Source organism: Canis lupus, chromosome 16, assembly GCF_003254725.2.
Source record: "Canis lupus dingo isolate Sandy chromosome 16, ASM325472v2, whole genome shotgun sequence".
Classification (NCBI taxonomy): Eukaryota; Metazoa; Chordata; class Mammalia; order Carnivora; family Canidae; genus Canis; species Canis lupus.
Genome location: NC_064258.1, coordinates 6,951,011 through 6,963,570, shown reverse-complemented (window position 1 = coordinate 6,963,570; position 12,560 = coordinate 6,951,011). Strand labels below are relative to the sequence as shown.

The 12,560-nt window shown below is 41.3% G+C and overlaps 1 protein-coding gene across 1 annotated transcript; it reads right to left on the bottom strand.

Annotated features, from left to right (window-relative positions):
* Positions 1-677: 677 nt before the first annotated feature.
* Positions 678-5,424, bottom strand: LOC112651020 (serine protease 1). The gene is made up of 5 exons (XM_025433960.3): positions 5,266-5,424; positions 2,712-2,871; positions 2,156-2,409; positions 1,471-1,607; positions 678-934 (listed from the first exon to the last, which is right to left on the bottom strand). Exons 1-5 carry the CDS (start codon positions 5,303-5,305, stop codon positions 785-787), a joined length of 741 nt encoding a protein of 246 aa, XP_025289745.3. The 5' UTR covers positions 5,306-5,424; the 3' UTR covers positions 678-784.
* Between the last annotated feature and the right edge of the window lie 7,136 nt (positions 5,425-12,560).

Here is a 12,560-nt window from a genome sequence, read left to right as displayed (position 1 = left end):
CTGAGTTTGAAACAAGTTCAATGTCATTTCCTTCAAGAATTAACTCATCTTTTTGGGCTTGAGATACAGAGAAAATGAGTGAAAATATCAGTGAGGGTGACAAAGAATGAGAGACTCCTAACTCTGGGAAATGAACAAGGGGTAATGGAAGGGGAGGTGGGAGGGGGTTGGGGTGACTGGGTGATGGGCACTGAGGGGGGCACTTGGCAGGATGAGCACTGGGTGTTATGCTATATGTTGGCAAACTGAACTCTAATAAAAAAAATTAAACAAAACAAAACAAAGCATCCAGGGGTTTAGGTACAGTGCAGAGTTTAAAAGAATAACCAATTCGTTTCCAATTAGAACGCTACATTTTGTTCTCTGAAATTATTTTACAGTGTCTGAACAAACAGCATAAACTGAATAAAACATGAGGTCTCATCCAAAAAAAAAAAAAATGTGATGGTAACAGTGACCTCTAAGCTTATCCATGCTTATATCCTCAGGGGACCACACAGCCTAGCAGATAGAAAGTGATCAGTAAATTTACTTTGGTCAGGCTGAGTGAAGAACCACATAACCTCTCCAATTCTATTCTCCTGTAATTGTTCAGTTCTATGTCCACCCTCTTACTCAGCAGCAGGTTTGAAGAGAAAGTTCATAAATACTAAATAAGGACAGGTCTTGGATACATGTGCTGTGGAACAAAATGGTTTTATTTAGATACTGTTCTCAAGCATAGTTGGAAGATGCAATTGGCCAACAGGGGATGGCGCATAGAGTGGTACACAAGGTCGCATGCTTAGTTGGCAGCGATGGTCTGCTGAATCCAGCTCACGTATTTGCAGACCCTGGTGTAGACACCAGGTTTGCCTTTTTGAGCACAGCCGGCACCCCAGGAGACAACGCCCTGGAGCTCTCCATTGCAGACCACAGGGCCACCAGAGTCACCCTGCACAAGAAGAAAGAGACAGTTAAGAACTCTCAACTACGCCAGGATGGGAGAAAAGCTCAAAATTGTTTCTCCATTACCCTGAGTCCATTTCCCCAGGTTGTTGATTCTCCAGGAAGCACCTTCCCTTCTCCTGGAAGTCCAATCCTCATCCTCTGACTACATCCCTCTCCTTTCTCCTCCCACCTCCAAATGTCTGCTCTTTTCTTAGTTACAGGCATGCAGGGCCAGGAAGGGAGGACTGAGTGAGTGAGCGCAATGCTGCCCAGCTAGCCCTGCTTTTTCAGAAAGGTTCCTTCTACAATATACCTCCTCAGGAGGGCACCTGGGTGCTCTGTTTGCACACCATCTTCTGTTTATCTTTTTACTCTTAACCCTAGCCATTAATATCTCAAAAAGAAAATTTATCACTTATCCCAAATCCTACTTCTAATCCATCCCAGAGACAGCTTTTCAATTTTCCGTGTTTTGGGAAAGGGAAACTATGGTGGAAATGCATGAATCTCAGCTAGAAAAAGGAGTACAAAGAAATTAACCTGGCAAGAGTCCTTTCCACCCTCCATGTAGCCCAAACACATCATGTTGCTGGAGATCTGGCCAGGGTATGCATTACGGCAAATGCTGTCAGAAAGGATGGGAGCCTTCAGACACTGCAGGACATCAGGATAGTTTTCTGTTGGTTGCAAGAGTAAAAGTGGGAGAATATTACCCACAGCATTCGTGGAGATTTCCTTCCCAATATTCCGCCCCCCACCCTGACCCCCAACCCCTTACCCACTCTCTCAGATTGCCAGTAACTTCTATTTTGGAAGAGCAACTTTTACTTGGAAAGTCTTCCAAACAGTTTTAATCAACAAGTTATTCTCTCTGATGCTAGCTAGCATCAGGCACTGCAGATCTCAAATCTAGAGACTATTTCTCAGGCAGGTGTACCTTTTAGACAGTACCAAATCCCTCAGCCTCTGTTCTGTTCTCCTCAGCTTCTACTTCTTTGCAAATCACTAATCACACTTCAACTGGATATCTGCCATCTTTATCATAGCTCATTTCTGTTGTGTTTTCTGGCAAAGGAATCTTTCTAAGACTCCATATAGCCCCAAACTATCCTCAAGGAACCTTGCCTTGCTTGACAATTTGGACACTTTGGACTTGCTGACCCTCAACATGTCTTTCATTTCTCGGATTTTCAGATTTGGCACTTTTGTTCCAGGTGACACTTACGCCCGATGCTCTGGGTATTTCCCCAGCCAGAGATGAGGCACTGGGTACCAGCAGCTGGACAGGATTTTGGCAGAGCGATAGCAGACACTCGAGAGTTGAGGGTGGCAGGAGAGCTCAGTTTGATCAGCATGATGTCGTTATCGATAGTGTTTGCGTTGTATCTGGGGTGGCGGATGATCTTGGCTGCATTGATGAATTGTTCTCCACCCTCAGAGACTGCGATGTTGTACTCTCCCAGACGCACCTGGATTCGGCTGGATTAAAGGATGCACAATTCTGTGAGGACCAGCTTGAGCTTTGCCCCTTTCCCAGTTCACCCCAATCAGGAGCACAAGCGCGAACACCATCCCCTTCTAGTGTTTCCACACACAGGTACCTTTCCATGTAAAATTTCCTCAATGCATCATCATTCAGTGCCTGGAGGAAATGAGGAGGCTCCTAGAATCTGAATGCTCACCCCTGAAGCCTAACTGCGCTGTTTACTCCCTTTGTGATTTGGCAGGGCTGGGGCATGAGTTGATCTGTGAGGACAGGGATGTGAATGTTGGTGACTTACGACTTGTAGCAGTGAGCCGCGGACACCACCCACTGGGAGTTGATGAGGGAGCCGCCACAGAAGTGGTAGCCAGAGTTCAAGGACACCTGGTAGGGGACGGAATTCCTGGAACAAGTGTAGCCCCCGACGATCTTGTCATCATCGTCAATGGGGAAAGCAACTGACCAGAAAAAGTTAGAAACAATCTATTAAACAGATCCATCTTGGAATGTCTACTTACCACTGAGTTTTTACAGATTAACTAGGAAAGATAATGCTTTCCGGTCACACATAATCAGGAGATGATAACATAATTTTTACATAATATTTTCCAAAATCTTATTATTCTATACCTTTAACACATACCCTGCTTGTACTATTCTAAGTATCTAATCCTTAATTTATGCCTTAAATTTGATAAATACACTTTTTTAAAATTTTTTTTTATTTATTTATGATAGTCACAGAGAGAGAGAGAGAGAGAGAGAGGCAGAGACATAGGCAGAGGGAGAAGCAGGCTCCATGCACCGGGAGCCCGACATGGGATTCGATCCCGGGTCTCCAGGATCGCGCCCCGGGCCAAAGGCAGGCGCCAAACCGCTGCGCCACCCAGGGATCCCCTGATAAATACACTTTTTAATGTATGCACACACACACACACACACACCTCAATCAGAGACTCTCTGTGTAGTAAATTCCCTGAACATTGCTATCTAAGGATATAATCCTTTTTGTACAAAATTTTGCTCAGCAGACATGCAAACGTGTTCAACAAAGCCTTACAGTAATCATGCTTATGTTTATTTATGGTGTTTGGCATAGGATAGATAACCTCATAAAGTAACAGAAAGGGAGCTTTTAGAAGCTACCTAAGAATGTTCTAGCCTGGAAGGAATTGGGAGTTTTGGACTTTTGTACTTTAATTTCTCTTTTTGGTTCTCGCCTAAAATTTTCAGGATGTAATTTCATAGAACATTGTATGGTTTTCGCTTTCCAACCTTTCCCTTTATCTCAATCATCTTTCCAACATTTTTCAATTTATTCAGCGTTCTGAAGTCTTCCTACTGATTTATTAAGATTTCTATGGCTTCAAAGTCTATGATTGTATTATAGGCACCCTATTGTTCAAGTATTTTAAAGTAATTTTGGAAAAGACATTTCTAGATGTATCTACTAATGTATTGAATGTATACCCATCCAATTTGGGAAAGTTTAGTAGTAAGATTTTTATAAAGTTTGGTAGTACAAAAAATAGAAATTGTTCTTTCTTTTGATGATTAAATAATAGGGTATTTTACACAGAGAAATTTCATTAGCAAAAATGTTGTAAAATCCAGCCCTTAGGTTTTATTCATGAGAAATAAAGTACCTTCACCTGTTAAGATCCCTGTGACAATGCCCTTTGGTGTAGAAGAGCCTTGGGCTCTGATCCTCATAGCCTCTTCAATGAGCCCTAGTTACTAGTTACTAGTTACTAGTACTAGTTACTAGTCCCAATTATAACTCCTGATTATTAACTCCAAATGCTTAGAAAGGTCAAAACAACATTTCCATAATGTTAACTATCATTTCCTTTTCTCTCTTCCTCCATAGATTTTACTTTGAAGTTCAGGGCAATTTCTGCCTCTTTATATTTTCTACACTAATTACTCCTGCTCACTATAATCTTACCCCAACTAGTGAGACTTAATTATGTATAGGCAATTATACAGCAGTAGGTGCCCCCCTTATTTATGGTTTTGGCTACCCTTGGTTAACCAGATCAGGAAAGCAGATGATCCATTTTCTGATGTATCCTCTGAAGTTTATTACTAGCCTAACACTATGTCACAATGCCTATGTCATTCACTTCCCTTCATCTCATCATCCAGGCATTTTATCATCTCACATTATTACAAGAAAGGTGAGTACAGGAGCACCTGGGTGGCTCAGTTGGTTAAGTGTCTGCCTTTGGCTTGGGGGCTCAGGTCATGATCCCAGGATCCTGGGCTCAAGTCCCACATCAGGCTCCTTGCTCATCTGCTTCTCCCTCCTCCTCTGCCCCTCCCCCCTGCTCATGCTCTCTTTCTCTGTCCTTCAAATAAATAAATAAAATCTTTAAAAAGAAAGAAAGATGAGTATAGTACAATAAGATATTTTGAGAGAGAGAAAAGAGCATAGTCACATAACTTTTATTCCAGTATATTGTTATAATTGTTCTTTTATTATTAGTTTTGTTGTTAATCCCTTGCTATTCCTAATTTATAAATTAAACATATATATATATGTTATATATGTTTCATATATATGTGTGTGTGTGTGTGTGTGTGTATATATATATATATATATATATATATATATATATATGAAAAACTATATATATAGGGTTCAGTACTGGCTGTGGCTTCAGGCACCCACTGTGGGTGGATGCATCTGCCACAGAAAAGATGAGACTACTATATACACTGTTGTTTCAATATTTTAAACTTCTTGAGCCCAGAGATTACATTCAACATTCACTGTTGTCTTTCAGAGTACAAAGTGCAAATAAGTACATCACGGACACCAACAGATTCACTTATTATCATAGACTCACCAGTGGCTCCCAGTAGAGCGAGGAAGATAAAGGTCTTCATGGTTGCTCCCTGGATCTGGTCTGGGGTGTGCAGTGAACCTCCTTATTCACAGCTATTTATATCTCCAGGTTTGACATTGACACTCAAGGCCATGAGTGCCAGAAAAATGATTTACTAATCCAAATTTAGAATTCAATTCTGTGCCAAATTGAAGATAATTCAGCATCAGATTTAAACATTAGCTTTTATCTATTTTTCCAGAAGGTTATGGGAATGGAAGTAATAAACCCACCTGGTGCTATCTGTTCCCAATAATAGAAAAGTAAGTTGGAGTAAAGTCATGGAACAAGGCTACGGGTGTCCTGTTTCCCAGACAAAAATCTTAGGTACTTGGTCATCTCAACTATGAACTTCTATCTTGAGGACCATCTTGAACACTACCCCCTTGAAGTTTTTTTTTTTTTTAAGATTTTATTTATTTATTTATTTACAAAAGACACACAGAGAGAGACAGACATAGGCAGAGGGAGAAGGAGGCTCCCTGAAAGGAGCCTGATTCAGGACTCGATCCCAGTACCCAAATCAGAGGCAGATGCTCAACCACTTAGCCACCCAGGGACCCTTACCCCCTTGAAGTTTAATTATAATTAGCTCTCTCACAAATATATAATTTTTCTGTAGTATCTTTGGTCTTGTATAACCATGTTAGCTTTTCATTATTAATAGGTATAACTTGTTTCCTTGAGAAAAGAAAAATTGTTCTGAATTGAAGCTAGGATCAATCTAGACAGAAGAGTGAAAGAACAACTTACATTTACTAGAAATTATTATATATATATTACATATATAAAACTTGGCATATATCAATTTAGTAATCCTCATTACAACCCTTAGGGGTACCTATTACTATCCCTAGTTTACATATGAGAAAATGGAGGCACACAAAATTGCAGGAGACTTGACCAAAAATCACATAGCAAGGACACGACGGGGTCAGGATTCCAGCCCAAGAAATCTGGCGTTAGAGTCTGTGCACTTAATCACTGTACAACACTTCCCTCAATAAGCTCACCATGTTCTGAACACCACACTAATGCGGAAATCTTGGCCAATGACAATACAAGTGAAGTTATGGAGGCCTCCTCTGTGTCAGGCACTGTGGATGGGATTTATGTACATCAATTCAGGTCAATCCTTACCAACTGCTTTATAAGTATTATTCTAATTTTTACCATTTTATAGATGGGGAGGGTGAAGCTTAGAGAAATTACATGCTTTGCTCAACGTTTTATACTCTTCAGTGACCAACACAAGGTTCAGACTTAAGCAGCCTTATTTCAGGGGCCGTGTCCTCCACTGTGGTGCCATAAACATAATTAAGGGGAACAGTCGGAACTCTACAAAATTAAAGGATAACTCTTGGGAACAGATAGAATTCTTGGAAAGATCTAAGAAATGTGTTCCTGACCAGGAGTTCTCATAATTAATGAGGTATGGTAGACGTATCCAGAATAAGTGAATGTCGGGAAGAACTAACCTGTTGGTGTCCGTGATGTACTTATTTGCACTTTGTACTCTGAACCTGTAGTAGATTCTACTCCCAAACACCTGACTGGCCAACCAGGATATTACTGCTGCTTTAGCAAATCATCCCTCCTGAAGTAGTTTGTTGCTTTTACATTAGAAATTCTGTTGGTAAAAAGATGATTAACTTGAAGGCGGAATTGACACTTGGACCAGGTAATTAATTCTGTGTTGTGGGTAACTGCCCTGCACTCTGTAGGATATTTATCAGCATCCTGGGCCTTAGTTACAAATATCACTAGCCCCTCCTCCCACTTGTGACAACCAAAATGTCTGGAGACATTGCTAAATATTCTCTTGGGGGCAAAAGCCTTCCCAGCTGGGAACAACTGATCTAAGGAGAAAAGATTAGCAAAGAAGCTTCTAAAGCCATAGCCATGGGAAAGTGCCTTAAATGTTAGGGCACTCATTAACCACCGAATGAATGGCACATAAGGCAGGGGGCTGCCCTTTACTGATTCCTAAAAATCAGGGAAACTGAGGAAAGAACCAGGCACAGAATGAAGAAGGGAAAGCCTTTCCAACCTGTCCAACTATACTCCATCCTGACTACTCCCTGATGAGGTGTTAGAAGATGTAGGATTCTGTGTCATCCTAGAACTTTCCCTGAGCCTCATCAGAAATCTTAGCCCATACGAAAAACACATCTTAGAGCAAGATTTCCACAATTATTGGCTCATGTACTGCTGTATGTTTTAGGGAGCTCTCCCTGGTGAATTCTAGGCTTAATCACTTAGACCCCTTCTTCCTGTGAGGGTCACTAGATAAGGAGAATTATCTAGGGTCAATTACAAATTCCCAAATAGACACCTGCAACAAAGGAACATGGACCCCTCTGGAGGAAGTGTGATGATTCTTCAGTCATATAAGGCAGCAGCCTGAGATATGGGGAAAGATATGGGGAAAATACCAAGTGATAGTTTCTGGACTTCATTTATTTCCAAATAACTCTCCTACATGTTGCATGGAAACCACTGAACACGGTGACTATAATATAACTGACGCTTTGATATTTAAATAGACTTTTTCTAACTCACCAAGATTGTTAGAATAAAGGTGTTTATCATATTTCCCTGTTAGCTTTCTAATATTTGCAGAAGCAGCAGTGACATTACCTCCTCCTTTTCTGACTGTGATAATTTGTGTCTTCCCTCTCTCCCCCACCATTCTGGCTGCACGTTTATCAATGTTATCAATTTTTGTAAAGAGTTTGCTTTCTCAAGCAAAGATTTCTCATTGGCTGGTGAATTTTTACCTAATGTGCATTAGAATGAACATAAGCTATTTAATAATACAGCTCTTTAAATAACAATGGTCATTTGTGCGCTATCTGAAATGAGGTTGAAGACTAGTCGTTTTAGTATATGGTGCCACCAAAGAAAATGCGTATTGAAAACGGCTGGAGATACACATCCCCTAGTATTAGGCAGAGGGCTAGACAAAATGAGTGGGGAACCCTAAGGATTGCTGATGGTGGGGGCTGTGGTGGCTGCTGAGGTTTGAAAGAGCTATGGAGCAGAGTAGATCTGGATACTTTTATTTTTTATTTTTTTTAAAAGATTTATTTATTTATTTATGATAGACATAGAGAGAGAGAGAGACAGAGAGGCGCAGAGACACAGGAGGAGGGAGAAGCAGGCTCCATGCCGGGAGCCCGATGTGGGACTCGATCCCGGGACCCCAGGATCGCGCCCTGGGCCAAAGGCAGGCGCCAAACCGCTGAGCCACCCAGGGATCCCCGATCTGGATACTTTTAAAAATATTTTATGTATTTATTCATTTATTCATGAAAGACACACAGAGAGAGGCAGAGACATAGGCAGAGGGAGAAGCAGGCTCCCCGCGGGGACCCTGACATAGGACTCAATCCCAGGACCCCGGAATTACGACCTGAGCCAAAGACAGATGTTCAACCACTGAGTCACCCAGGCATCTGGAGTAGATCTGGATTTTAAGTAAAAAAGAAACATACACCAAGTGGAAGAGACTAGGAGAACATGTTGAAGAGGCCAGGGGAATATGGGATCAGCATGAGGTGTCTCTGTACGTAAGCATCATGTCCATCATTTAGGTAAAGTGAGTGAACAAACCCGAAGAAGAAAACCCTTGCATGATCATGTGTGAGCTTGGACCTACAAGATACCTTTTACTTATGAGATACTGTGAATCGTTCTGTGAAGTTGGCCCCTGGAGAATGGGGTTGAAATTTCCCACTTCAAGAGGCATACTTTATGTGTGCAAAACTTCTATCCTCAATAACATCGAGGAATTCTTATTTATAATCAACACTGGACAGGCCACAGTGTGTGGGGGAGGGAGGAGGAATTCTCCTTTCTCAGTCACATCCGTGAAAAGAGCCACGTACTAGGTGTGGGAATGGCCACATTCCTTTTGCCCAGCAGAGTGAGTTGGTACTGATTCTTCTTTTCCTAACTTCAAACACATGGTGGCCCTGAAGCACGTGTCTATATTTAATGAATCTGTATTTGTCACCTCTCTTTCTCATGCACATGGCTTAGTGGCCTTGGAGGACTATTTAAACTTGTTCCTGAACTGAGAGCTGGTTGGGGTCCAGCAAATATATTGACATTTATATTGGCAGAAGCAAGAGTCAACAGCCTCTGAAGGGAATTTTATGATCTTTTCTTTAATGGAATGTGTTTTTCTTTTTCCTTAGCTCCTCCAGCGACTTTCCTGGCTAATACAATACTAGTAACTGAGGCCATTACTGGCTTTTTTACCATTCCAACAGGAAGAGAAATCTTTAAAGATTTTTTGTTTATTAGATAGAGAGAGAGTGAGAGAACACATGCAGGGGGAGAGGCAGAGGGAGAGTCAGACTCCCCACTGAATAGGGAGCCTGACATGGGACATGATCCCAGGATCCCAAGATCACAACCTGAATGGAAGACAGATGCTTAACCAACTGAGCCACTCAGGCATCCAGAGGGGAAATTTTTAAAGAAGAACTCCTCTCTCTGAAAAAAGATACAATAAGTCACTGAAATAAGCAATCAGGGCAGTTGGACTACAAAAAGGAACAAGTTACAAAGTATGTGCTTGTATAATAACCCTGATGCTAGCCTGGCAAGTCTATACTAACCTGAATTCCTAATCATTGCCCTAAGGCAGGAAATCAGTGTTGACAAATAAAATGTGCTTTCTTGGTAAACTGAACCCTGGAAACAGGTTTCCTTGATGCTGATGAAGGATGGCATTGGCTTGAGGACATTTCTATCCTAACTTCACATGATTCTCTCCATAAAATTGTGTGCAGGACTCAGCTAGCTTTTTCTGCAAAAGGCCCAGGAGTAAATGTTTCGGGCTCTGTAGGCAAAGCAGCCTCTGTCACAACTGCCCTCTTTTGCAGCATGAAAGCAGCGCATGCATGTGTGGGGGCAGTTAAGTCCCAGGAAACCTTCATTTGCTAAAACAGGCTGTAGGTCAGATTGTCCTTGACCCTGCCTGAGAACATAAGGAAGGACCTATTTAAATGCCCCATATCCACACTTAACATTGTATGATGGTTCAGTTGCAATGATCAGGTGTGGCTTGAAATAAAACTAGTAATCTCAAGAGAACTAGCTTATTAAGGCCTTTACTTCACATAATGTTTTAGGGAGAAAGTAAGTGGGAGTTTGGGGATTTAGGGCTGGGATGTCGGAATGATAGAGAACAAGGTAGAACAAAAAAGAGAATCATAGAGACAGAAACTTGTACCAAAGCATGAGACACAATAAAATTCTGAGAAAGAACATTTCGATCTAGTAACCAGAGTTCTGACCTTCATTCTGTTGCTAGCTTCTATTTTGGGGGTCTTTGGACATTAATATCCTCATGTATAACATGAACGCCCACAGAAAACCATGGGCAAATAGGAGAAGTTAACACAATCTTTGATCCACATTAGAAGGGTTTTTGTTAAAGTGTTAATGTAACTAAATCCTGTCTCTTAGAATTCTCTCCACGCTGCTCTGTCTTCCCTTTTACAGCCAGATCCTGTTTCTATCTCACCAGAGCAGGTGGAGAAGCACACCTCATAAAAGAAGAATTAAGTTGTATCACAGAAGCAGAAGATGTGTATTCCGGCCAAGTCGTGGGTCTTCCTTGAGTCCCTTCATCGTGGTACAGCCCCCTGTGGCCCTTCCCACTCATTCCCACCTCCTCGCCAACCACACAGTACATTCCAGCCCCAAGGCCTTCAGAAGGCTCGCATCCCCATTCATGTCCTGATGTTGCCCTCCCCACTCCCAGTTGTTTTATAATGATTTAGGATCATCTTTCTCCCTTGTTAGTACACCGTCCGTGCCAAAGTGTCAGTCCAGCCCTTACTAACCCCTATCACAATGTATTTGTCTTTCTCCAGCTGATTTATTTCACTTAGCATAATACCCTCTAGTTCCATCCACATCTTTGCAAATGGAAAGATAAGGACCATATATATATGGCATATCCACCAATCTTAAGTGCTTTATATGGTATATATATATACACACACACCATATATACTATATATATATATGGGTTTTCATATATATATATATATATATATACATATGCCACATCTTCTTACAAAACAAAACAAAACTTGGCACAAGACTATGTTGCTTAAAGATTTGGGTTAAACTTCTCTCCTTCAAAATACCTTCTCCAACTATGGCAGTCTCCAAAGGATAAATGTTTTTCTACAAATTCTTCCAGTGCTGATGAATACAGCTTATATGCTATTATTTTATGATCAGTGAACTATTGTATAGTAATACTGTTAGTGTCACCTCAATATTGGCTCTGTCTCATCATCTAGAATATCCACACACACAAAACCAAAGATGTATACCCTGTGTTTTTGTTTTTTATTATTTTATTTCCCCTGTCAACACAGAACCCATTGCAACCGGGCTCTTCTATAGAGTTATAGTCAATGGCTGTTTGGTGACCAGAGCATAGCAGATGGCCAGCCTTTAAGGAAGCTGAGGCTTGAGGCACTCTTGAAGCCTGAGGGAAAGCATCTGGTTGTGGTTCAGCAGCCTGGGGTCCTGGAGAGATGAGTGGGTGGTGATTGGAGCGTGTGCTCACCTGCACATGATCAAAGGGCCCTCCCACTTCTCCTTCAAGAGAGGAACTAGCAAGAGAAGCATGCGGTGGGCTTTCAGGTACTCCGATTTTCTCAGGCCAGAGGAATGCACCTTTACCATGTTTTGCAAACACTGGAGGATAAGAAGAGGTTTTCCCGGGAATGAAGAAAAAGAAACTGATTAACAGATATGTATTATCTTGACATGGTAATGGTTATTATGAGTGTTTCCATATCCCTCATTTATCAAATTATACACATTAAATATGTATGGGTCTTTGTCTATCAATTATACCCCAAAGAAGCTGTTAAAAATAAATAAAATTGGGGATCCTTGGGTGGCTCAGAGGCTTGGCGCCTGCCTTTGGCCCAGGGCGCGATCCTGGAGTCCTGGGATCGAGCCCCACGTCAGGCTCCCTGCATGGAGCCTGCTTCTCCCTCCTCCTGTGTCTCTGCCTCTCTCTCTCTCTCTATGTCTATCATAAATAAATAAATAAATCTTTAAAAAAATAAAAATAAATAAAATTATAGAGAACAATATGCAGAAATATTTTAAAAACAAATTTTAAAAAGATACAGCCTGTGACCTTAAAAAGAGCAAATTCATTAGGAAAACAGGTACACACATGACAATAACGTATTGGTATAGGAGAGAAG

What these genes read in the sequence shown, in the direction of transcription:
- LOC112651020 (XM_025433960.3), bottom strand. Translation starts at nt 5,305, where the DNA reads ATGAAGACCTTTATCTTCCTCGCTCTACTGGGAGCCACTG. An exon ending in CGCTCTACTGGGAGCCACTG is followed by an intron (nt 2,872 to 5,265) that starts GTGAGTCTATGA and finishes TTTTCTGGTCAG; the next exon opens with TTGCTTTCCCCATTGACGAT. An exon ending in GCGGCTCACTGCTACAAGTC is followed by an intron (nt 2,410 to 2,711) that starts GTAAGTCACCAA and finishes CCTTTAATCCAG; the next exon opens with CCGAATCCAGGTGCGTCTGG.